The sequence below is a fragment of the Teleopsis dalmanni genome, chromosome 2 (assembly GCF_002237135.1).
Source record: "Teleopsis dalmanni isolate 2A chromosome 2, ASM223713v2, whole genome shotgun sequence".
NCBI lineage: Eukaryota > Metazoa > Arthropoda > Insecta > Diptera > Diopsidae > Teleopsis > Teleopsis dalmanni.
The window spans coordinates 104,873,551-104,900,270 of record NC_051847.1 but is presented as its reverse complement, the minus strand read 5'-3'; the positions used below and the strand labels follow the sequence as shown (position 1 = coordinate 104,900,270).

Below are 26,720 nucleotides of genomic sequence, written 5' to 3'. Positions count from 1 at the left end.
TAGTAACTATAGAGTGTTTCATATTGGCAAATATTCGTTAAAATGGCGTCAGGATCATTTGAACTATTGGAATTGAAAGTGTAAATGAGTTAGGGTAGGAAAGAGATAAATATAGTTAATTTTGTAATCGAGAAATTGTGTTAAAGAAAATTTGAGCTAAACGTGAAATGTTCTCGACGACTAAAATAAAAGTTTTGTAATATGGAATTTATAGTAACATAAAATAAAATAGCAAATGAGCTTAAAAAGTGATTGTTAAATTCAGAAATTGTAAATCTGAGAATAAATTTATAGCACTAAGTGTAAAACCGGTTGATAATATCAAAGCTAAGAGGCAAGTTTGGTGGTTTTCCATTTTTCTCATTGTTTAGTGAAATATGTTTTCAACGTTGGTTTTAATCATATATATTTAATATTTTTGTGTACGTATATTTTGTGTTCTAGTGCATTGGGAACCGCCCGCTTTTCTATACAACTTGTACAAAAATTGTAAAGCAATTTTTTTGTTTATAATTCTGTTAGTTAATTTCTATACAAACAAAAACCATTGTTTACCAAATAAAATATAAACATAATGAAAAATATTTGAAAAAAATGTAACAATGAGAGCCCCATTTAAATATCCTTAATTGTAATATCGTATTTTTGGATACGATATTCCAGCAGGGCTAAAACCCTAATTAGATAAAAAAATTTGAAAATACTTAATCACCTATTATTAGTCAACGTGAAAGTGACTACATAGTATTAAATGAAATTCCTTTTTGTTTTAAGATGCATTAATTACTAGCACTTGTGCATTCTTTATTTTTTTTTTTTATTGTAAAAATTAAATAATTTATATTGAAAATGAATAAAAAATGTTATAAATACTCAGTTGTCTGTATTTTACGTTTGTTAACTAAACTTAGCTAATATTTATGATTAATACATTAATGTGACCTTTTTTTTACGGTGCATATTTTAAAATGTCCACAAATATATATGTACATACAGAAGAATTGATACCATTACACAAATTAATCTCTTTAATATGAGTATCGGAAAATCTTAAAAGAATTTTAATCTGAAGAGTCGTAAATAAGCGTGGGAATCAAATACGCATTTCCTAATAAACATCTATGTTAAAAAAACCAAATTAAGGATAAAATGCTACTTTATTGAGTTTATTTTCTGTTAGCAGTATGTTCGCCACTTTCAAAAAGTTCACAATAGACTTTTATGGCGTTTTCGTTTGATAAATCTGGATTCAATCTAGATTTACTCCCAATCTGTCAAATTTCGTTGCCCAATCGAACATTTTTAGAGTAACCTAAAATTTTTGTAGTTGCTAGAAGGGATTTATATTTTTCATGAATACATATGGCGAATTAAATTACACTTTAATTGTTAAGTCATATAAAACAGCTGTGAATTTCAGAAATTAATCTCAAGTGCTATACATTAAGGCTCGAGATTCACTAATCGAAAATAAAAACTGCACTAAATATGATCTAGAGAGATTTACTAATCGAAACGACATTAGCAACAAACAAAGGATAAAATTACATCCAATATTAATATATTTTTATGAAATTCAAAAATGTTATTGCTATATCTAGAATAAATCTAATAGGCTATCATGTAAATGGTTAATATCTACTATAGCTGTTACATCTTCCGCTCTGATCAGTGTCATCTCTTCAGTATAATATTTTGTATACTCTGGGTTTTGCGAAATTGTTCTAATCGTGGAATTGTCAAGATATGTCGCTACACCATTCTCCAGCTCTAAAGCTATATGTTGGTAGCACTTTCATATTTTTAAAATGCTTTTCCTCATTCTAGTTATTGTGTTCTTCAACAATTATTCCAATAAAAATAATTTTTGGAAAATCATTTTTTAAAAAAAACTGAAAATGATTTGTTTCAATGTAGCTATGTGTTGGGTTTTTTGTAAAATATTGATTTCGATGCAATGTATATTATTTTCTTTAGCACATTGTATAAAAATCAGTAATTCAAATATAACTTTGATAGGACATATTGTTTTGCACTATTCATAGATTTCCGTAGAACCTTTGCTCTATTAATCAAAATATACAACTACAACAAAATTTATGTGCAGAATATATCAACAGGAATAATTCAAGGAGAAATCCTCAACTAAGGATTACTGTATGTAATATTCGTTCAGTTTTACCTACTGTGACGAACATAATTATTAGCACAGCAACCATATTGAACTGCCCCGTTAATGACGCGATTAACACAAATTTTTTTTTAGATTATATGATTAATCTGCAATTAATTACATTTAATATCATTGTATTATTATTAATAATATAAATTAATTTTATTAAAATTAAAAAACCAGAACAAAATATTAAATTAGGCTGAACAAAATTATTGACACACCTTATGAAAAATTTAAAAAAAATATTTATGGTGAAAATTAATATTTAGTGGTCAAGTTCTTCTGTTTAATAACAGCTACTATTTGCTTTGGCGTCGAAGAAATTAACTTTTGTGGGGTTTTTGGAGCAATATTTTCAGCAGTGTCAGCTTCAGTTCTGCCTTTGTTATAATGGGCTTCTTTGGACGTCTATCTAATTCTCCCCACAAATGTTCAATGGCGTTGCGGTCTGGAGTTTGGGGCGGATGCTATAATGTGTGTTTTGTATGATGCGCGAGTCACATACGCACATCATTAGCTGTATGTTTTAGGTCATTGTCATATTGGAAGCTAATCGAAATCATAAACCAACTGTACAATAATTGAATTAATTAATTATATTTTTATTTTTGATTGTTAAATTTCATTACTATTCTGTTTGTAGAGGCAATATTATATTTATTAAAAATTTAATATAAAAGAGAATATAATGCAATAATGTAATTTTAATTGCAAATTAAGCATCTTACTTAAAAAAATTATTGGTTAATTAAATATCGCATCATCAAGTTCAATATCCTTGCTGTGCCAATAATTATGTTTGTCACTGTATGTATGTTTTCATTTATCATTCGTACAGATGTTTGTTTGTTGCTCATGGATTTTATCTTTTCTACGTGATTTTTATGATATTTATCTTTGGGTGCATAGATTGATTTAATAAGAAATTTAAATTGACTAGACAAGGTAGGGTTTTTATACCAGTCAAATAAGATTGTTGTTTTCTCTATGTGTTATTGGTTTAACAGTACGCAAGAGAGTTGTCTTTTTCTATTTCTACAGTGAATCGTAGTTTTTTTTTGGTATGAGTTCAGTTTAAGTACAATAGATTTATTATACTGTTTTTGAACTATTACTAGGACGTTGTCTACATATTTGAAAATTTATCTGATGCAGACGTTGTCGATCATGACTATCAGTAGGGCAACTATTGGCCTAATAACACAACTTCACCAATTTGTGGTGACAAATAGTTTACTACGGGCGTGACGAAAACTTTATTCTATTTTAATGAAATGGGATATTTGAATAAGAAAATTGACAAGGGATATAGGAAATCTTGTTACTTATAACTCATCTTTGATTTTTATACTTTCCAATTTGTTTTCAAAGCCCATTACATTTTTGATATTGCATTTTAGAAAATTTAAAAAAAAATTTTTTTTTTAATATTGATCAAAATCTATGAAAATTCAATATTAAAATTCTTAAGTACAATTACTGAATATAAAAATATTCATATAGAAATAATGTAGAAGAAATTAATTTATTTGTTTTGAGTTTATCATATTATATTTATCATGAGAAAAACTGTCGCAGATTTTAAACTTTGTAAAAACACCTGAATTCTTTGACAATATACGGGAGTAGTTTTTGAACACAACGCTGTTGTCAAAAACTATTTGTGAATAGACCGCTGTGAAATTTTATTAAGCTGTGTTATTAAATTAATTTAAGTTTCACAGTTATTGAAAGTAGATAGCTTTTCAAATTTAAACGAAAATGGAAAAAAGTGAATTTCGTGTTCTTAAGCAGTATGAGGACTTTACATCAAAAATTTTAAAGATTATGAAATAGTTCACTTATTTTCGTTCTGGTCGTACTAAAACAACTGACGCTGGACGTTGTTGGTTACTCAAACATGGTTGCTATTCTAGATATTGTCAATGAAATCCATAGTGTAGTACTAGATGATCCGCCACAAACCTTAATTGACGACCATCAAGATTATGTTGTGCATTTGGTGGAGAATGGAGGGGCATTGTCTAACAAAATTCGCTTCAACTTGGTTGAACAGTTAATTTGGTCCTCTACTGCTCAATACTCGACCGCTTGAACTGAACGACACAATCAATGAAAAGGGACCAGAATTGGCCAACAGAAAAGAAGTTGTGTACCATGCCTGCCACTTCTTTCATTTCTTCTTCTTATACTTCTTACTCACTTGCAGTGTCAGCAGTCGCATTTATTAACAATAAGCTTATTCCCACGTAATTTTCAATTTCAATCTTGAATACTACAAATTTTTCTTTAGTAATACTTATAACCATACTTTTCGAGTTCCCATAGCATCTCTACCGCCTCACATTTTTGTTATTCTTGCGTGTATTATTTTAAGAAATAATTTTAAACTATGGCTGAGTATGCTTATTAAGCGAAACTCATCACATTTTCTAGAATTTTTCTTTTTGGGTAGCGCTATGAATGTCGATCGTAGCCAGTCATATGGGTATATAACAGTGTTGAATATATTATTGAATATTTTTTATAAATATTTGATACTTTCGTCTTCAAACAATTTTATTATTTCCGCAGGAAGATTATCAGGTCCAGAAGCCTTATTATTTTTTAAAGATTTTATTGGCTTTAAAATCTCAGATTTGCTTATCATTGGTCCAGACATACATATTAAATTTCTTATATTTCGTATTGGTTCCCTTGTGCTATCAGAAAATAGTTGTTCAATGTATTCCATCCGCATAAAGGTTCAGTTAGACGGTAGTTAACGTAAGATGTTAAGAAGAAACGAAATGAAAATTTCGCTTTAAGTTAAGGCGGTGTTAGACGGTAAGTAAGCAGCTGACTTTGTTTACATTGGAACATGCAAATGAAATATTTTCAAAAGTTCCAGTCGGTAGTTGAGTGTCCGCAAGTGTAGTGAAATTCTGTGTTATTTTTGTTGAAAGTGAAATAATTAACAATAGTTTAAGTAAATTATTAACAAATATGTATAATCAAAATGAATTGACTGTGCAAGCTTGTAATTTGTTTCTAAACATATTGCGCTTGTACAGCATGAGAAATCAAATGCGCAATAGAAGGTGGCGAGTTCGTCCTATTAATGTGGATCGTGCTCTACATGGCTATTACCGAAAAACGTTTTTAGCCATAAAAGAAAAAGATAACGAAGAATTTTTTAGTCATACACGGATGTCTAAAGAATTATATACTTTATTATTGAAGTTAATAGCTCCTTCTGCGACAAAATGTGGGAAGCAAATAAATGCTGATGAACGTTTATCACTTACTCTTTTGTAAGTTACATGTACTGTTTTATTAGTAATTTTAGTAAAAATAACACGAACATTTTTTAAAGGTATTTGGCACATGGCGTCCCTTTACAGAGTTTAGCATGGAGCTATAAATTGGGAAGAACTACAGTTAGAAACACCGTGTTGGAAATGTGTGATATTATTTGGCAACTACTATCACTAATATATTTAAGTGAACCTACAGAAGAGCAATATCGGCATATTGCATCAGATTTTTGGCAAACATGGAACATTCCAAATTGTGTTGGTGCAATTGATGGCAAGCATGTTGCTATTAAATGTCCTCGGGGATCAGGTTCCCAACTCCAACCGGTAGTTGCTTGTCCTCAAGTGTAGTGAATTTCTATGTTTCTATATATATTTTTTGTACGAATGTACTTTCAAAGTAAAACAAATAAAAACATTTTTAGTGAATTATTTTTATATATAACTAATGTTTTAATATTATTTATTATTATTAAATAAGTATTTCTCTTCAATATTTATTATACCATAAATTAAATTCTTTCTACTGATTATTGATCAATATATAAGATATTAATTATTGATATTATAAAATAAATAATATTAACTATTATAAAATACAATTACCTATTGTAAAAATGTTAATAAAAAATAAATTTATTAAAATATTTTCTGCTAATTATTTTTGCTATATAGAAATACAATCAATATTCAGCAATATTAATAAAATAATTATATAAAAAAATATAATATAAAAAAAAAATTTATTAATAATCACATTCATAATCACAATATTTTTTCGTCTACTCTCGTTATAGTAAACATATCCCGCACATAATTGCAACGCATCCACCCTCATCAAGGTTTTGCGAGCAACTGAGCACAGTTTTTAAAATCGCTTAACGTCAAAACCTAATTGAATTTGATTTTTCTATAAGTTCGCCACATATGTTTATTTCGTTCCTATCAAATACACAGGTTTGGTTGTTTGTGCATTTCGCTTTGACTTAACTTCTTACGTTAACTACCGTCTAACTCCACCTTAAGTGAAAGTTCAGTGCTGAGCTTATTATTCTATTTTGGTTATCTGTCATATATGAAGCATGATATTTGCGGTATACGCCATTTGCTTTTTTGAGTTTTTTATGAACATAAACACTCCGTCATGAGCTTTTTGAAATCTTTCCATCTCACAACATTCTCTATTCAACCATGATATTTTAGCCTACTGTATTTTAGTTTTTATAATACTATGTAAGAGATTGTAGTCTTTCCAGTTTTTATTCTTAAACCTTCTTTTATTTATCAGATCAAATATTTTTTCAGTCATCCACGGGTTTTTGAATTTATATTTCTGTAGACCCAATTTATCTTTAGTAACCTCTTTTATCAGCATGACTGATTGATTTCAACTATTGTTTGTATATTGAACATCAGATTCATTACCTTGTATATTTTTTACACATCTAATGATCCGATAATAATTCGTTTCGTATGTTTTCATCTTTACGATTTTCTATATTCTATCTATTAGACACATTATTTCTTTTAGTTTTTGCCAACTTTATTCTTATATGAACAAGTAATGGGCGTATTAAAGCACTGATTGACTAATATGTAGTCTATCTGATTTCAAATTATCTGACCCAAGTTGTCTTGGGGAGACTTCTAAGTATGTAGTCTTCGTGGAGGTAGGCTGTACCATGGGTTCATAACTTTGCACTTTGTTTTTTTTTTATCAAAGTTGAACCAGGCGGTCTACGCGATCATTTCTAATACAAAGACCATATGGTTCTTCTATATTTTTGTTTGCTAATTGCCAACTTTTGTATTAAAATCTCCCATAATATTCTTTTGTGTCATTTCTTGTGATTTCACTAAGTTGATGACTTGCAGCAATTTTGTTCCATTTCTTCATCGCTTTTATCAGCTGTTGGTGCGTAAACTTGAATTACTTGAAAACTTGAATTATTCTGTCAGAGTAATACGAGGTTTTCATTACGAAAACTGGTAGAAATTGACTTTGATCGCAAAACCAGCAACCAATATCGATTTTGCCATATAAAAATAGTCATAACAAAAATGGCGAAATGACAGATTTTTAAAGTAATATATTTCTAGTGCCAGTTAGGACATTGTTATGCAGAGTCTCGGGCACGGCAAAATTCGCTCTTTCGGGCTATGCCGAAAATTTATGTTATGCAGAGTGTCACGTCAGTATTGCCAATTTTGTATTTTACTACTTCTTGGTAGTGCCTAAATTTAAAAGGAAATTTAGATATGCTCACTTTCAACTTGCCACCAAAAGTAACTCGCAAGAAAAAACTCATACAGGCTGTAATAATGTTAATTTATTATTATATTATCTTATAATAACAGTACTTACGCCTTTCATTAAAATCGAAAAGTGTAATAATTATATTAATAGCGATTTATTAAAAAAGGCTGTGTTGCTTACTGTCATTTTTTCTCCAAAACGTATTAGAATTGTAGTAATTTGTTCCTAAAAGGCGCAAATTTTAAAATTTATTACTAAACACCACTGTTTTGCTTTAGTGCCGTGGCACAAATACGCCGGCTTTCATGCCGGAGTTTGAACGGTCATATTGTGTTTTCTCTCATTCTCAAATTTAAAATTTGCATTAAAAACAACAATTGTACTCATGCCGTGCCCGAGACACTCTGCATACATGGCCTTTAGCAACGTTGCTGTGGAAGCTGGGTTGTTATTTATGAATAAATGTAATAAAAATAAAAATGAATTATGAAATAAAAAAATGATTTATTTATTGAACAAAATTGGCTCATGAGCGTGAGCCCAAAATTGGCTCATATTGAAGAGCTGCTCACCAGCGTGAGCTTTCAAGTTGCTCATATTGAAGAGCTGCTCATGAAGTCTCACGAGCCGAGAGCTCACGAGCTCAACTGTTTAATAAAAAGCGATTTATTAGTTTATTTGCTTTATGTATTTTTATGAACGTTATATGTGAAAATATATTATTTGAAATTAACTTAGCTTATTATTATTTATATTAAAACAATATAATGAAACAATAATTTGAATTTGAAAAACAAATTTATAAAATATTATTATTTTCCACAAATAAACAATACAAATATATTTATTGGTTATTTTAAGAACTTTGATTATTTCCATATTATAGTTAGTTCAAAGTTATTAATATTTTAAATCCTTTTTAATGACATGTTTTCACAAAATGAGATCTCATGAGCCGCAGCTCATACTCTTGCTCACGAGTGTGAGCCCATTTATAACTTAATGGCGGATCTTGCTCGTGAGCGTGAGCTCTGTAGTTGGGCTCGCTCGTGAGCGTGAGCCATCGTATGAAAAGAGTTTTTGCCGGCTCATGAGCCGTGAGCAGAATGACCCAAAATGAGCCGCTCATGGGTACGCAAATACGAACTCTGATTTAATTTGACAGGATTGCCATATAATATATTTTGAAATGTATTTATTAAATTTATTTTTATCCTGGATTTCTACAGAATATGAAGAGATTCTTAAGTTGAATGTAACAGTTTCTTCCCATTAGAATTAGCAGAACGAAATCTGCCATTGAATAGGCATCCGAAAATGCCAAGACAAAATAAATGTGAGAATTGGTTTAAGGTTTTTGAGCTCAGTATTAATTCTAAATTTTATTGACAAAATTAGAAAGTATTTATATAAAAATATTTTACTACAATTAGTTATTATTTTTCTTAATAATTTTACTTGCGGCGACACAAAAAAAGGTTGACCCACATTGTTACAGAAATGCAACCCTGCGAGCAGAATGACAACTGGAAAGAAGACAGTAGGATAGAAGAACGTGATGGATAAACAGACACAAATGTAAAATTTTATATATTTATTAAATATATAAAATAATGATTAATTGTTTGTGAAATAGTATGATTTTCGATTTATATAAAAATTACATGTTTTCATATTTATTGTTTCCGTCAAAATAACAAAATAACAAGATATGTTAAAGGCCATACAAACTCTGCAAATAGTGAATGCAGTTCAAGCTGAAACACTTTCGAATCGGGAAGACATAAGCAATTTCGGTAATAAATAAATCGGTAACGCGCGAAAGGAATAATAAAATATATTAGAAACATCAAGATGAAGACGAACGGTGTACTGCTCAAGTTGTATGTCCAGGAGACGAAGTCGTTCGACTTTATGATTTGCCAAAATTTGAAGACACCACCAAAACATTCAAATATACCAATAGGCATATTTTAATGCGCCTACAGAAATGCCTGATGGATGAAGCCAAGGAAATCGTTCAGTCACTGCTATTATACCCATCTAATGTGCCTGCAGTTATGGAAGAACTTGAGTTTCGTTATGGCCACCCAGATTTGGTAGTACGATCCCAGTTGGATAAAGAGATTGGCCGAATGATATATTAATAATTTAATTGCCTTATCGTCTCTTGTGCAAAATGTAGCCTTTTTGTCAATAGCCAGGTGTGAACAACCAAACATTGTTAGAACATTTGATGTATAATTTACCGCATAATAAACAATTCCAGTGTGCGCGTCACGCTGTAACTCTGATATCCCATAATAAGAGAATTTAGTGCTTGGTTCAGTGAAATTGCGAAAATGATTTGCCTTTTTACCGCAGCCATTGTCTCAACAAAAACCGAAATGATCAAAATTACAATACTAGCTAGCCAAAACTATATGCTCCGAGTTATGCATACACAAAACCATGAGACGGAACAAGAAAATCACCTGGGAGATAAGTGTTTCGAGTGCGCAGACTCACTTCTGACAGTTACAGCGTTTCTAAGTAAGAATGTACAGTAGCCTTGGGTAAAGATGAAACAGCTTCGATTGGACTTTTCATGTTTCCGGAAAGGACACAATGTCATACAGTGCCGATTGAAAAAATGCTGCGGTATAAATGGTTGCCGTAAAAACCATAATATATTGCTACATGAGTCCCAACTAGTGCGGCCTACATCTGAATCAGTTTAGCAAGTTTTGAGTTGTGCTAAGCCATGTTCCGACTTTCTCTTTAAATTAGTTCCGATAAAAATTATGGGTACAATGGGATAACTGAAGATTTTCGCACTTGTGGATGAAAGGTTGTCAATCTCTATGTTGAATGCCAAAATTGCGAGGGACCTAGGCCTTAAGAAACAACACTTAACATTGAAATGTTTTGATGAAGAAAAGGTGACTTAGAACTCAACAGTACTGAATGTCAAGATAAAGGTACAGGTTCACAGGTTCAAATGCCCCCGTTCATTCGTCAACTTTGTTTGACCGACCAGAACAATCATTTAAATGTATTGATCGTACTGTTGCCAAATAAATTAGAGTCAGTCAATATTGTCTGATAGCTACGTCATGGCTTTCAAACGTTTACAGGGAATTGAATAAAAATTAAGAAATAATGTCGAGTTCGCAGAAAGATATAAGGCCAAAATCAACAAATACATTGTCAAGGGTTACGCCAGGAAACTCACACAAGATGAAATCGAGGATACCACAAAGGGAGGGTGGTATCTGCCGCATTTTTCTGTGCAAAACTCACATAAGCCTGAAAAGTTGAAAATTTTTTTCGACGCAGTTGCCACTGTTGGTAAACAATCTCTCAACTTAGCGTTGTTGAAGGGACCAGAAAAGGCTAAACCATTAATGGGAATACTTTTTCAACTTCGTCAGGATCGTATTGCCGTTGCGACCAGATTGCCCAACGATTCTTATGGAGAAGCGGTTGCGAAATGGTGCCGATTGAACAATACGTCATTACGTCCATGATCTTCGAAGCAGTGTGTTCGTCCTGTTACGCTGAATTTTTTAAGAACCATAATGCCGAAAATTTTTGCAGCCAATATCCGGAAGCTGTATCTGTCATCAATGAAAATTTTTACGTGAACAATTACGTAGTCAGTTTTGATACAGAAGAGCATGTTCTACAAATTTGTTAACAAGTGCAGTATATTAATGAAAACGCCGGTTTTGAACTTCGTAATTTTTCATCAAATTCGTCACGAATCTAGGTGAAAGTGCAGATGCCATCTGTTTGGATCGGCAGAACCAAACTGAGAAAATCTTGGGAATATATTGGAACGTGTCAAATGGTTCGTTATGGTTATTAATAAAATTTCATCGCATAGATAAAGAAGTTATCGAATATAAAATGGCTCTAACAAGGCGAGAGCTTTTAGAAATTGTGATGACTATATTTGATCCATACGACATCTTAAGGGAATTTTTTATTTATTGCCAAAGTTTTGTTGCAAGAAACCTGGAAAGCCAAATTAAATTGTGACTTGTGATTTCTGTAGTTGGACGAATTCGCCTATATAGCCAATTTATGGTACCAAGGTGGTACTCGCTGCCAAAGAAGTTCAAATCCATATATTTATGGATGCCAGTCAAGTTGCATTCGCTGCAGCCACGTATCTGCGAATTGAACATCAATATGCTGTCGACGTAGTTTTTGTCTGTGGTAAAACTCGCACAGCGCCACAGAAACTCCTATCCATGCCAAAGTTGGAACTTTAGGCTGCGGCCCTGGCTCCTCGATTATCAACACTGGTGGTGGGCAGACATTAATTAAATTAAAGCCGTATCGTATTTTGAATTGATTGTAAAACAGTTCTTTGTTGGGTGAATTCAAGAAGTCGTCGATTCAAACCATTTGTTAGGTACCGTATAGCTGAAATATTGATCTCAACGAAAAAAGACCAAAGACCAATGCCAATTAAAATTAACCTTTCTGACGCAGCGAATGGTGCCAAAATAGTGCCTAAAACTAACAATGACAGCATTTGGATAAAAGGGCGAACTTTAAGTCAAGAGCAAGAGAGTTAGCCAATTGCACTATTTTCGTTTTATACTGACACGTCAGATGAAGAGACTACAACATCGATACTACTGCAATATCAGGCCTGTGAAACTTTGATAAAGTTTAATTGTTTCAGTTTTTTTTTAGGACAAACGTTCTATTGCTTGGTTCCTGGGAGCTGTTAAAATATTTCATAGAAAACGGGTTCCACTATCTATAGAACTGCGTGATAATTTAAAGTCATTGCCACCTAGTAAAATTGATGAAGCCAAAAAAATTCATAATGAGACTGGTACAGGAGAATTGTTTTTCGGAGGGGTAGAGCTTACCCAAGCTTCAACACCCTCTTTCCAAAAAATGCAAGCTATACAAATTAACGCATATGTAGCCTGGATGAAGCCATATATGTGCCTCTTGAAGTTCGACACCCTACTATATTGCCAAAGCGTCATGTCACCTCCGAACTGATAATGAAACAGTACGTGCCGTGCATATTGACATTGTCGATAGCTTGTGGCACAATAGGAATTAGGTGATGATAAACAGTTCCTTAATATTAACGGTATTCGTGAACAGGCCACTCAACTTGGAATTGAATGGATATTCAATTGTTCGCAGAATCCCGGTGCAGGTGGTTGCTAGGAGCGCGTTATAAGAATGGTCAAGTGCCTGTTGTTCAAAACAATTGGAGAAGAAGCATCGAAGGTGGAAACCTTGAAAGCTGTAATTGAAGCTGAAAATATTTTATAACAGCTTACAGACGCTTACCAGCGTGCAGGAGTCGCTCACAACAAATCATTTCTTATTAGGCTGTGCCAATAGTATGCAAATACGTCATACCTATCAGTCTTGGTAAACTGTGACATATTCTCAAGATATGAGCACTCATTTATGGACACAATGAACTACGAAGTTCTTGCCTTAACTTTTTCGACGCCCTAAAGCCGCTTGTCAAATTATTGAATCTTGCGAAGACATAGACGTTACTAATGATTGGTCTGTCAAAGTGGTTTTCCTTCCTCTGCTTGTATGGTCCGTGGGAGGTATATCATATTTCTCTTACCACCCATTTCCAAAAGGCATTCCCCTATCCCCCACTTAAGGCCGCGGAAATCTAGGGAGGGCTTCTTTGATAAGCTCGGAAGATATTGACAGAACTTTGTTCTGAAGCTTTGAAGTATCCACCATATAACCTAGATCTTATACTGTCTGATTAATATTTATTTCGTTATCTGTTGACCAAAATATACTTGATTAAAATTGATTTCTTTTTAACTTTTTATGTTGCTAAAAAAAAAATATATATGTTATTCATTAATTATTATAAAGCGTTGAAAAAATTTCTTGTGTTAAAATAATTACAGTGGCTTATTTCATCCAACAATGTTTTAAATTTTTAAAACACTATCTTAAAAATGAATTAGAAAACAATGAAGTTTTTAATGTAAGTAAGGAAAGGCACGCTTATTGTACATAATAAATGATACAAAGTATATAAAAGTTGTTTTTGTTTCGCTCAAAGGGGGTTTGACAGCTTATTTCATCCAAATTATCATTTGCACTTAATCGCCAGTATGTCGCGCTGTGCAACGAAATTTTTTACCCTAATATTTTTAAAGTATTTGCAACCAAATGTCAAATTTTTTGTGTGATTTTGGACGTGCAACAATAAATAAGTTATTTTTAAAAAAATGGGACGACCAATTACAATTGACCACAGAGAAATAGTGCTAACCCATTTCAAGGACGGTCAACCTCAGCGGAAAATTCCGGATTGATGCAGAGCATCATTAACTTCGTGAGAATAGGTCTCAAAATATAGGCCGAAGTGTACCTAGTAAAATTTTCAACTCAGCTGACGAGCGATATATTGTCAGAAAAATCCAGTGGAATCCAAAATTAAATGCTCCTGATATAGTCAGGAAGGTACAGATAGAACTAGGCAAGACGTGCAATGCGGAAACTGTCCGCCGCGTGCGTCGACACTCCCACTTTAATGGTCGAGTAGTTAAAAAAAACTCTTAATAAGCAAAAAATTTTGGAGCAGTCGGCTTGCTAATGCTAAGGAGCATGTCTACAAAAAATTAGACTTTTGGAACAGGGTCATATTCTCAGACGAGCATAAATCCAATATTTCTATATCAGATGACATAACTTACGTGTGGCGGAAATCAAATATTGAGCTCAAAAAAAGAAACTTAAATGCTACAGTAAAGCGTGGCGGTAGAAGTGTTATGGTTTGGGCCTGTATGTCAGCCGACGGCGTTGGGAATATAGAGTTTATTGATGGTAACATGGACAAAGCAATGTATCTCAACATTTTGAAAAAATTTACTCCAGAGTGCTGTGAAACTTGGAATTCCTAAAACATTTTACTCCTACCAAGACAACGACCGAAAATATAAGGTCGGCATCGTATAGTCTTGGTGGATTTAGAACTACCCAGAATTGATGATACCGCCGGAGCAGACCCTAAACATGAAGTGAGGGAGATTGCTGACATTCTACAGATATCAGCAGGCAGTGTACACACCATAATACACGAACATTATGAAAAAGGTGTTTTTCAAATAGGTGCCGCGTTTGCTCACACCGGAGCAAAAACCACAACGAATCGATGATTCAAAGAGCTGTTTGGACATGTTTGCGCGCAATATGTCGGAGTTTTTACGTCGGTACATTACGATGGATGAAACATGGATCCACCATTTCACTCCAGAGTCAAATCGGCAGTCTGCTGAGTGGCATGCAGCCGGTGAAAGCCGCCTAAAGCGATCAAAGGCGCAGCAGTTGGCTGGTAAGATTATGGCGTCTGTATTTTGGGTAGCGCATGGAATAATATTCATCGACTATCTCCAGAAGGGGAAGACCATCAACAGCGACTATTATATAGCGTTATTGGAGCGTTTGAAAGACGAAATCGCAAAGAAACGGACTCATATGGCGAAGAAAACAGTTTTGTTCCACCAAGACAATGCACCGTGTCACAAGTCGATGAAAACGATGGCAAAATTGAACGAATTGAGCTACGAATTGCTGCCGCACCCACCGTATTCTCCAGATCTGGCCCCCAGCGACTACTGGCTCGGCTCTTCGCAGACCTCAAAAAGATGCTCCGTGGTAAGAGATTTGGCTCAAATGATGAAGTAATCGCCAAAACTAACGCCTATTTTGAAGGCAAAGAAAAATCGTTTTACAAAGGCGGTATCGAAAGATTGCAAAAGCGTTGGAATGATTGTATCTCCCTAAAAGGGGACTATGTTGATGAATAAAAACGAATTTTGGAAAAAAAATGTGTTTTAATCAGGGACCGAAAATAACAGTTATTTTAAAATTTTTTATGAAAAAAAGCAGCAACAAAAAGTTGTCTAAACTCTTATTTAAGTAAATAGTTATCATTCTAACAACTTTTATCCTTAATATTATGCATTTTTTATATATGAGCTTTTTAAAATAAAACTCAAAAAATAATAATTAAATTTGATTTTTATTATATTCATCAAAAATAATAATTATTATATGCCTTTTATTTTTTTCGCGCAGAAATAACTCTTAAAATTTGCTTCTTATTTTAAAACGCACAAATAACTGGTATACTTGCGTTATACATTGTGACCGAAAAGTTTCCGGTCATAAATAAATAAAACGCAAAATTCTTAATCTTCATCAATATTTATTTTATCTCCTTCAAAATATGCTCCATTAGAAGCGATACACAAATGCCAACGTTTCTTCCAATCATCAAAACATTTTTATAGGCGCTTTCCGGTATGGCTTTGAGTTCCCTCTGCGAATTCTGTTTTACGTCTTCTATGGATTCAAAACGCGTTCCTCTGAGTGGTAATTTGAGGTTGGGAAACAGGAAAAAGTCACACGGTGCAAGATCAGGTGAATACGGTGGCTGTTCGATGGTATTTATTGAATGTTTGGCCTTAAAATCGTTGATAATGTTGAACAAATTGAGGTGAATCGGAACAAGCCGGGCGTTGACACGTCGCATACACAAATTGTCCACCAAAATCAAACGAGCCATCTCACGACCGATGCCTAGCTCTCGTGCTATCTCTCTAACACTCACATGAGGATTTTTGAACACGATTTCCTTTGCCTTTTCAATGTTTTCGTCGGTGGTAGAGGTCGAAGGTCGTCCAGAACGCGGCATGTCTTCGACGGTCGTACGACAGTCCTGAAAGGCTTTGTACCACTCATAAACTTGAGTTTTCGATAAAACTGATTCCCCATAAGCCTTTTGTAGCATTCGCAACGATTCTGCACACGAAATTTCGTTCGAAAAACAAAATTTGATGCAAACTCTTTGTTCAATATTTTTTTCCATTGTTTTTTTCGCAACGCACTACTGAGGTGAACTGGTTTCAACAGCTGCCGTAAACGAACTGTCTGACAGATCGCGCTCATTTTTGGCATAGTAATTAAGGACAGTGCTGCCAAACTACATAAACTTAAAATATCGAAAATTATACAGCGCGCGAATTTTAAATGAGAACCTCCGAAAACCTTTCGGTCACAATGTTATAATATAAAAAGCAAGAGTATCGCGCAAATTCTGCGCGATATTTTTAAAATGAAAATATAAAATGCAATTTTCATACAAGGTAGTTGTTTTTGTAATTCCATAGAAAATGTTTTAAAAGGTTGGTGCAGGTAAAGATTTAGTTCAGTTTTTTGTTTTTGTATTTTGGATTCATATTTTGTATTTATATTTGTATTTTGTAGGAGAACAAATTTGTATGCAAAATACAAAAACAAAAAACTAAACTAAATCTTTACCTGCACCAACCTTTTAAAACATTTTCTATGGAATTACAAAAACAACTACCTTGTATGAAAATTGCATTTCATATTTTCATTTTAAAAATATCGCGCAGAATTTGCGCGATACTCTTGCTTTTTATATTATATAACGCAAGTATACCAGTTATTTGTGCGTTTTAAAATAAGAAGCAAATTTTAAGAGTTATTTCTGCGCGAAAAAAATAAAAGGCATATAATAATTATTATTTTTGATGAATATAATAAAAATCAAATTTAATTATTATTTTTTGAGTTTTATTTTAAAATGCATATGATAACAGTTATAAGATGATTTTTATTTTTTTTATGATAACTGTTACGGTCCCTGGTTTTAATTAGTTAGTCACACACATTATTGAACGAAGTGTTAAAAAATTTTAAAATTGGTATAGGATGAAATAAAGTGAGAGCTACTGTATATAATTATAAAAAATTAATTTCAAATAAATAATTATAACTTATAATTTATTATCTTTACCACAGACAAAAAGTGATTAAGAGGTAATAAATTTTTGTCTTTTGCCTTTTAAAAAAATGTTTTGAGTATGTGGTAACTTAACATATTTCGAAAATTAATATACGCGAGCAAAAACTGATATTCAAAATTTTGGTTGAAAAACACTACGTTTTAATTATAGCTGTTAATACCAGAGTTTAAATAAAACTTATTAACTTTCGTTTGCTTTGTGTAACATATGTTCAAACACGTTGGTTTTTATAACTAAAAAAAAAGAAAAAAAGTCGATATTCAGTACTAAAGGATATACATAATACCAAAAAAAAGCTAGCTGAAAAAATACTTTAGTTCAAAATCTCAATATCTCAACAATTTATGAAAAAACAAAAAATTATTTTTTTTAGTATTTAGCGTTTAGTATAAAAATTTATTATATAAGGCATTGAAGCATATTTTACTGCCAAATTGTGTTTTGGCTAGACTTTTCTTTGATACCTATATGATTTTTTCATGTCTTGGAGTACTTATGCCATTTAGGTAGGAAATATCCTTTAAAATATCATTATGTTATCGAATATATAATAACACATTTCTTCTCTTATAGATTGTATCAACATTATGCAGATTATCTATTATCTACTCATTCCTCTATTTCTTCATCAAGTGGAGTCAAAAAATGTAAACAATTACAAAGCAAACAATACAAGTAGTAGCAAAACATCAATTTTATTTGCATCGTTGCCGTCAAAAGAAATATCATTTGCATCAACTTCGTCAAGGTCTTTAACTGGTTTCAATTTTCCTGTAGCAAGTTTGAAAACTGTGCAAAATGTTAATGAATCTGTTATATGTCATCAGTGCGACAGTAATAAAAATCATAGCAAAACCATTACAGGTTCTATAAAGTTTGATACGTTTCTAAATCATCTGGTAGTGGATACTATAACAGGCCGTGTATTTGTTGGTGGTGTTAATCATTTATACCAACTTTCTCCGGATTTGGAATTGCACGAATCTGTTCAAACAGGTCCACGAAATGATTCTGTTGAATGCACATTTTTGGATTGTCCAGCGCATGCTGTTCCTAAACTTACAGATAATTACAATAAAGTATTATTAATTGATCGCTCAACTTCACGTCTAATTGCTTGCGGTTCATTATTCCAAGGAATATGTACAGTACGTAATTTACAAAATGTTAGCATTGTGGAACAAGAAGTACCTGATGCAGTTGTTGCGAATGATGCTAATTCATCAACAGTGGCATTTATTGCCCCTGGTCCACCTCAGCATCCTGTAACTAATGTGCTTTATGTAGGCGTAACATACACGAACAACTCGCCTTATCGTAGTGAAATACCAGCCGTTGCATCAAGATCTTTAGAAAAAACTAAAATGTTTCAAATAGCATCATCGGCAGTTACTACTGGCACACGCGCATTTATAAATTCATATGCTCGTGAAGCCTACTTTGTTAATTATGTGTACGGTTTTAGTTCAGAACGTTTCTCCTATTTTTTAACAACACAATTAAAGCACAATCACCATTCTTTACCAAAAGAATATATAACTAAATTAGTGCGTATTTGTCAGGAGGACTCAAATTATTACTCGTATACTGAAATTCCTGTTGACTGTATAAGTGATGCGCAGGGTGGTACTAAATATAATTTAGTACAAGCCGGGTTTTTAGGCAAGCCTAGTGTTGATCTTGCAGATAGCTTAGCTATAACAATTCAAGATGATGTGTTATTTGGAGTATTCTCTAAAGGTCATGGCAACGTATCTACAGATAAATCAGCACTATGTGTTTATTCTTTAAAATCCATTCGTCGAAAATTTATGCAGAATATTAAATCATGCTTTAGCGGTAATGGATCAAGAGGATTAGATTTCATTTCACCTAATATGCCATGCGTATCGACAGTAAGTAACATTATACTTATTTATTTCAGATTATATAGTATAATTTTTTACAGAAACTTCAAACTATTGGTGAAGATTTTTGCGGTTTAGATGTGAATTCTCCACTTGGTGGTGAACAACCGATAACTGCAGTGCCAGTTTCGATATTCAATACTAAACTAACTGCAGTTGCAGCAACAAGCGCTAGTGGATATACTGTTGTCTTTATTGGTACAGCAAATGGGTATATTAAAAAGGTAGTGATTGAATCAATAACTTCTGCTAATGAATACGCAAGCATACCGATTAATGTCGGCTCACCGGTCAATCCAGATATGCAGTTTGATAATCAAAATCTTAACATATATGTTATGACAGACCATGAAGTAGCTAAAGTTAAAGTATTTGACTGTTCAAAGTATTCAACTTGTGCAGAATGTTTAGGCGCCAAGGATCCTTATTGCGGCTGGTGTTCCTTGGAAAATAAGTGTAGCCCCCGTTCAAATTGTCAAGATGATGCTAACGATCCCCTATATTGGGTAAGTTATAAAACAGGAAAATGCACAACTATTACCAGTGTAGTACCACATCAGTTGCAACGTACGACTGCGCGTACTTTGGAGTTGACAATTGATCATTTACCGCAATTAAAAGAAAATTTAGTTTGCGCATTTACAACAGAAGAAAAAGCTTTATTTACAAATGCTACTAAAAAACGTAATGGAGTAAATTGTACAACTCCTCGCACAGATATGTTGCCACAAATTCAACAAGGAAAACACCATTTTACTGCAAAATTGTCTGTACGCACTAAAAATGGACCAGATTTGGTATCAACTGACTTTACATTTTTTGATTGTAGTACACATTCCTCATGTACTCGTTGCGTTTCGTCAGAATTTCCATGTGACTGGTGTGTTGAAGCACATCGATGTACACATGATACAGCTGAAAACTGTCGAAATGATATATTAGTTACTGGAGTCAGTCGTATTGGTCCCAGTTATAGGTCAGGACCAGGTTTTTGTCCCACAATTAATGCTACTGGGGATGGAAGTGAAGTACTTGTGGCTGCTGGAACAAGTAAATCAATAAAAGTTAAAGTGCACATAATTGGCCAATTTATTGTACAAACTCGATTTGTTTGCCAATTCAATATTGAAGGTCGGGTTACAAGTTTGAACGCACAGTTACTGGGTGATACAATTTACTGCGACAATATGGAGTTTCAATACACTTCACGGTCACCAAATTTAACAGCAACATTTGCTGTAATTTGGGGCGGGTCAAAACCGTTGGATAATCCCCATGACATACATGGTAAGATTTTATGAAAATATTGACATTTTAATTTCTGAAATCTCATATAATCGTAATTAAATAAGTCAACAATGATTCGAACTGGACTGACTGATTAATAAACTAAAGGTATCAGAATGTGTAACTTTTATTCCAATATATCGTTGACGATATCATTATCAATCCAGTTGTGTTTGGCCAGTGAAAATGATAATGATATTTAATTTTAAAAGAAATGTTACCAACTTCAATTGTATGATAACGTTTTCTTTTAAATCAGCATAAGTTTGTATAATTAATATTCCATTGCCTCGGTCATATATGCACACATATATACCTCAGATTCCAAGAAGTACTAGACCTTCCTTTTGTACCAACACACATGATTCAAACATTTTGTCCTCTCATAGCAAAATGGCTGCCTCTGCAGACGTATCGTATACCCATTTGGAGCTTTCTGCTGATTTGTAAAATTCATTAATTACAAGTACATCCGACTTTAATTCCAAAGCTATTTGGGATAAGAGCTTTTGGCCAGCCTCACATCGATTTAAATTCAATTGCAGATTTTTAATCATTTTTTGGATTTAAGCTTCTGCATAGTCTTCCTGTGGAATTCGCATTTGGAACTTCTTGAGTAGTGTAGATTACCACCCTTGCAGTTTTCCAAAAATAGAATGAATTTTGAATGAAATAGAATTTTGAATTTTAGAATGAATTTTTTCTCCGCATTTTATGATCTTGATCTATCATTATCGCTTTGGCTCTGTCTAGCAGCATGTCCAAATTGAAGGCATTTAAAACACCTCATGGATGCGATAAGCTTTCTGATCCTATTGCGCATCCAGCCCACTCTGATTGAAGCAGCTGTGATCAATACACTGGCATCCTTAGTAGGGAGGTCAGTAATCGCTGGTCGTGTGTTGTCTCTTGCAGAACGCCAAAACTTGACGTTGAAGTCGTTTACGTTTATTACTGGAAATTGATGAGCTATCGACGCGCACACCTCTTCGTTGGACGTTACCTCGTCCAGATCCCTGCATTCTATAAGGGTTTGTTGTGTTAAGGATTTTACACTAGCATAGTCCTGAAGTATATTCTTCATTTCAGTACAGAGGTCATTAGCTAAAGTTCCAGCTTCTTTGGTAAGCTGAATCAATATTTCTCCCTTCCCTGTTTTTTCGATTTTGTTTACGTTTTTTCCGAATTCTTGAAGTTCTAGTTTTGATTTAATGAGCTTTAACATTTCAACGTTAGATATCTTTTAATACATCTGTATATTGTTTTACATTGGGTAAAAACAATATAAATTGTGTAGCTTTTAACGTTCCAATCACTTGTGTTCCTTAACAAATCTTTGGGTTATTTGCGAGTTTATAAAAAAAGGGTTGAGTCCTTAATTTTTTCTAATCGCAAGGAAAACATTTGTGTTTAACTATTAAGCACTATACACCATTAAAGATTTATATTACCTATTGACCATGTCAAATGGTAAAAATTCTGAAGCTATTAAATTTAACTTATTGTAATGCTTAACTGAAGTTCTATTTCGGAAATCCGTCTTTTTTAGAAGGATGTGGACTCAACCGAAAAATAGTTCGTGCTATAAATGCGTTCAGCTTTTATACACATCTAATATTAGAATTATACCTGAAGCCACCGAGCATTGTAAACAAGCGGCCTTTAACAATAAAAACATTCGGCTCAAATACTTTCATTTTTCAAAATTTCGCTAAATTCATCCACGAATGTTCAAAAAAGTTGTTCATATCGTGTGGGTATTATACTCGGAAAGAATTAAGAAAAAATTTCGAATATTCAGTAAGACCGTTTAAATGGTAACGCAATCGTTTAATTAATAATGAACTTATTCTCCATAACTCAATAACACAGTAGGAACAACAAATGAAGGCCTTTACATATGGACTTTCTATCTTTCATAAAAGGTCATTTTAATGTCATATCGACACTTTCAACATACAGTTTCAACGTTTTAAAATTACATATCAACAAAAATAAAATTTAAACGAATTGAAACCAAATAATTTATCAACTTTGTTTCCTAATTTATTCATATTTATTTTAAATAACTTTGAATAACTTTATTTCGTTACAGTTGTTATTTATCGCTGTCGTGATATGGCTGATAGCTGTGGTATGTGCCTTGCTCTTTCGGAAAAGTACAATTGTGGTTGGTGTTCCTCAACTAATACGTGTGAAGTTGAAGAGCAATGTAACAAAAACAACGAAGGAAAAACTGATTGGTTAAACAGAATGGAGACTTGTCCTAATCCTGAAATACATTCTTTTGTGCCGAAAACTGGACCTTGGGAAGGTGGCACGAATATTACTATAAGCGGTATTAATTTGGGTAAAAATTTTACTGATATCTATTCCGGAGTTCGTATCGCCGGCATTAATTGTATGCCATTCCAGCAGTATTATATTGACACAAAACAAATTGTTTGTACGGTAGATAGTCCGGGAGAACAACTATATCGTAGTGGTCGTATAGTTGTGCAAATTGGAGATTACAGAGGTGAATCAAAAGAAGATTACGAATTCGTTGATCCTAAAATGAGTAATTTTTCACCCAGACATGGACCTGTGTCAGGTGGTACTCAAATTCGTATACTTGGAAAATATTTGAATGCTGGATCTCGTATACAAGTTTTTATAAATGAACACTTACCATGTGAGATTTTAAGTGTTGATGCATCGCAAGCTATTTGCCGTACTGCCTCCTCTCCAGGTATAATTGAAGGTCGATTAAAAATGGTATTCGATAACGGATTACGTGAATTTAACGACTATAACTTTAAATATGTTTTGGATCCTTCAATAGAACAAGTATCATCAGGACCAAGTGGTCAAATAAAGGTACCAAAAGGTATACCTGCTGGTGGAATTAAAATTTCAGTAACTGGCAAGCAATTTGAATATATTCAAAACCCTAGTATGTATGTATATTTTAAAGGTTCTATATACTTAAGTCAATGTGGTGTTTTAAGTCCAACTGAAATGGTTTGTGATTCACCAATAATTAAGACTAATGGTGAAATGCTTGATGCAGAAAATCCAGAAAAACTTGAATATGGATTTAAAATGGACAATGTTGTGCAAGTACAAAATTTATCTAGTAAACACAACAATTATTTTGAGCTTTATCCAAATCCTGTTTATTATAATTTTGAGGAACGGGTTAAATATTACAAAAGTGAATATTTAACTATTAATGGACGTCATTTAGATCGAGCGTGTAAAGAATCAGATGTAGTAGTTCTGATTGGAAAGGCTGTTTGCAACATAACGTCACTCTCAAGGCAACAATTAACTTGTCGCCCTCCACCTGAATCAAATATAGATAGTAGTAGTGAAACTGGTCCAGAAGTCATTGTACGTGTAGGTTCAACTCTTGAATATCGTATTGGAGTGTTAAGCTATGCTTCTCCAAATATAATGCACGGTTTAGGAAAAAATGCTTTATTTGCGGTAATTGCTGGAGTTGTAATACTACTTTTGATATTTGTTGCTCTATTAGTTGCATATAAGAAAAAAACTTCAGAATCTAATAGAGTTTTAAGAAATATGCAAGAACAAATGGATATATTAGAATTGAGAGTAGCAGCAGAATGCAAGGAGGCATTTGCGGAATTGCAAACAGAAATGACCGATTTAACTGGTGATCTTACCTCAGGCGGTATACCATTTCTTGATTATCGTACCTATGCTATGAAAATATTATTTCCTAATCACGAGGATCATATTGTTTTACAATGGGAACGTCCGGAACTATTACGCAAAGAAAAAGGCTTGCGATTGTTTGGGCAACTTATAATGAATAAAACTTTCTTGTTATTATTTATAAGAACGTTAGAATCTAATCGATATTTTTCAATGCGTGAACGTGTTAATGTTGCATCGCTTATAATGGTTACTCTACAGTCAAAGCTCGAATATTGTACTGATATACTGAAAACATTACTAAGTGATCTGATTGAAAAATGTATTGAAGGTAAAAGTCATCCAAAGCTGCTACTTCGTCGTACTGAAAGTGTTGCTGAAAAAATGCTTAGTGCGTGGTTCACCTTCTTACTTTTTAAATTTCTCAAAGAATGTGCTGGAGAACCACTTTATATGCTTTTCCGTGCCGTTAAGGGTCAGGTCGATAAAGGGCCTGTAGATGCGTGTACTCACGAAGCACGATATTCCTTGAGTGAAGAGAAACTAATTCGTCAGTTAATAGACTTTAGGCCAATGACGGTATATGCTAGTATAACTCAACAACCCATATTTTGTAATAATATGGAATTGCTGCCTACACACACAGAGAATGTGCCTGTTAAGGTTTTAGATTGTGATACAATTGGTCAAGTTAAAGAAAAATGCTTGGATACAATTTATAGGAATATACCATCAAGTCAAAGACCAAGAAAAGATGATTTAGATTTAGGTAAGTTATACTTCATCTCGTGTAAAGGTGATTTATTTATTTACAACAAATAAGAGCAAAAAGGCTTGATTTTGATAAGTTATTGTATATATCTTGAACATTAAATATATAAGCAATATATTTGAATATTAAAATAAGTATAAGAATATGTTTTTACTTACATTAAAAAAAATTTTTTTTGTGTAAACATAGAATGGAGGACTGGTGCTACTGGCAGGGTGATATTGTATGATGAAGACACAACATCGAAAACTGAAAGTGAATGGAAAAAATTAAACACATTACAACATTATAATGTTCCAGATAGTGCCGGATTAAGTTTGGTGCCAAAGCAAAGTTCTATCTACAATTTTTCTATATTATCAGACAAAAATGAAAAATCACATAAGTTAGTATATATAGTATATATTAAATATCAATATTTTATAGTAACACCATATATTTATATATATAGATACGAAACTCTAAATTTATCAAAATATACATCCTCTTCGCCTACATTTAGTCGCGCAGGAAGTCCATTAAATAACGATATGCATGAAAATGGTCTAAAATATTGGCATTTAGTAAAACATCATGACAGCGACATACAAAAAGAAGGAGAACGTGTAAATAAACTAGTATCAGAAATATATTTAACTCGTTTGTTAGCAACAAAAGGAACACTACAAAAATTTGTTGATGATCTTTTTGAAACAATTTTTAGCACTGCTCATAGAGGTTCTGCTTTGCCATTAGCAATTAAATATATGTTTGATTTCTTAGATGATCAGGCTTTGCTGCATGGTATTACTGACCCTGAAGTCGTTCACACTTGGAAGAGTAATAGTTTACCATTAAGGTATGACATATATTTTTATATTTTGCAGAAGTTATAATATTTATATCTTATTGTTTTAAAGATTTTGGGTTAATCTTATAAAAAATCCGAATTTCGTGTTTGATATTCACAAATCTAATATAGTAGACTCATGTCTATCAGTTGTAGCTCAAACGTTTATGGACTCCTGCTCTACTTCAGATCACCGCTTAGGTAAATAACTTTACGAACTGTCCTAATAAATAAAATTTTACAACTAAAAATTTATAGGAAAAGATTCACCGAGCTCTAAACTTCTCTATGCGAAGGATATTCCAGAATATCGAAAATGGGTAGACAGATACTATCGTGATATTAGAGAAATGCCGCCAATTTCAGATCAAGATATGAATGCAATGTTAGCCGAGGAATCAAGAGTAAATTAATACAATAACTTTTTATTATTTTCACTAACCTGATTTTTTTCAGCTTCATACAACAGAGTTTAACACAAATTGTGCTCTTCATGAGTTGTATACATATGCTGTTAAATATAATGAACAGCTGACAGTTACTTTGGAAGAAGACGAATTCTCACAAAAACAGCGTCTTGCCTTTAAATTAGAACAAGTCCACAATATTATGTCAGCGGAATAAAATTTAACTTAATATACATATATATATATATATTTTATTATAGTGATATAAAAATATTTATCAAAAA

The 26,720-nt window shown here is 32.8% G+C and overlaps 2 protein-coding genes across 3 annotated transcripts; both read left to right on the top strand.

The window, feature by feature from the left end:
- LOC119678236 (plexin-A2) lies at positions 1 to 26,720 on the top strand. 2 transcript variants are annotated; one of them, XM_038089957.1, is made up of 9 exons: positions 1 to 94; positions 18,145 to 19,466; positions 19,520 to 20,765; positions 22,861 to 25,197; positions 25,390 to 25,585; positions 25,652 to 26,038; positions 26,100 to 26,230; positions 26,288 to 26,433; positions 26,486 to 26,653. In XM_038089957.1, the coding sequence occupies exons 2-9, from the start codon at positions 18,159 to 18,161 to the stop codon at positions 26,651 to 26,653; spliced, it is 5,919 nt and encodes a 1,972-aa protein (XP_037945885.1). In that variant the 5' UTR covers positions 1 to 94; positions 18,145 to 18,158. The 2 variants fall into 2 exon arrangements, with proteins under 2 accessions (XP_037945885.1, XP_037945886.1); XM_038089958.1 differs by lacking the exon at positions 1 to 94 and adding an exon at positions 111 to 334 and having other exon boundaries at positions 26,486 to 26,720.
- Positions 4,838 to 5,847, top strand: LOC119678237. The gene is made up of 2 exons (XM_038089959.1): positions 4,838 to 5,469; positions 5,532 to 5,847. The coding sequence occupies exons 1-2, from the start codon at positions 5,162 to 5,164 to the stop codon at positions 5,821 to 5,823; spliced, it is 600 nt and encodes a 199-aa protein (XP_037945887.1). The 5' UTR covers positions 4,838 to 5,161; the 3' UTR covers positions 5,824 to 5,847.

Excerpts from the sequence above, each read along its gene's own strand:
- LOC119678236 (XM_038089958.1), top strand. The coding sequence starts at position 18,159 with ATGCAGATTATCTATTATCTACTCATTCCTCTATTTCTTCATCAAGTG. Across the intron at positions 19,467-19,519 it reads ATATGCCATGCGTATCGACA|AAACTTCAAACTATTGGTGA; the intron begins GTAAGTAACATT and ends AATTTTTTACAG. Across the intron at positions 25,586-25,651 it reads AAAAATGAAAAATCACATAA|ATACGAAACTCTAAATTTAT; the intron begins GTTAGTATATAT and ends TTATATATATAG.
- LOC119678237 (XM_038089959.1), top strand. The coding sequence starts at position 5,162 with ATGTATAATCAAAATGAATTGACTGTGCAAGCTTGTAATTTGTTTCTA. Across the intron at positions 5,470-5,531 it reads CGTTTATCACTTACTCTTTT|GTATTTGGCACATGGCGTCC; the intron begins GTAAGTTACATG and ends CATTTTTTAAAG.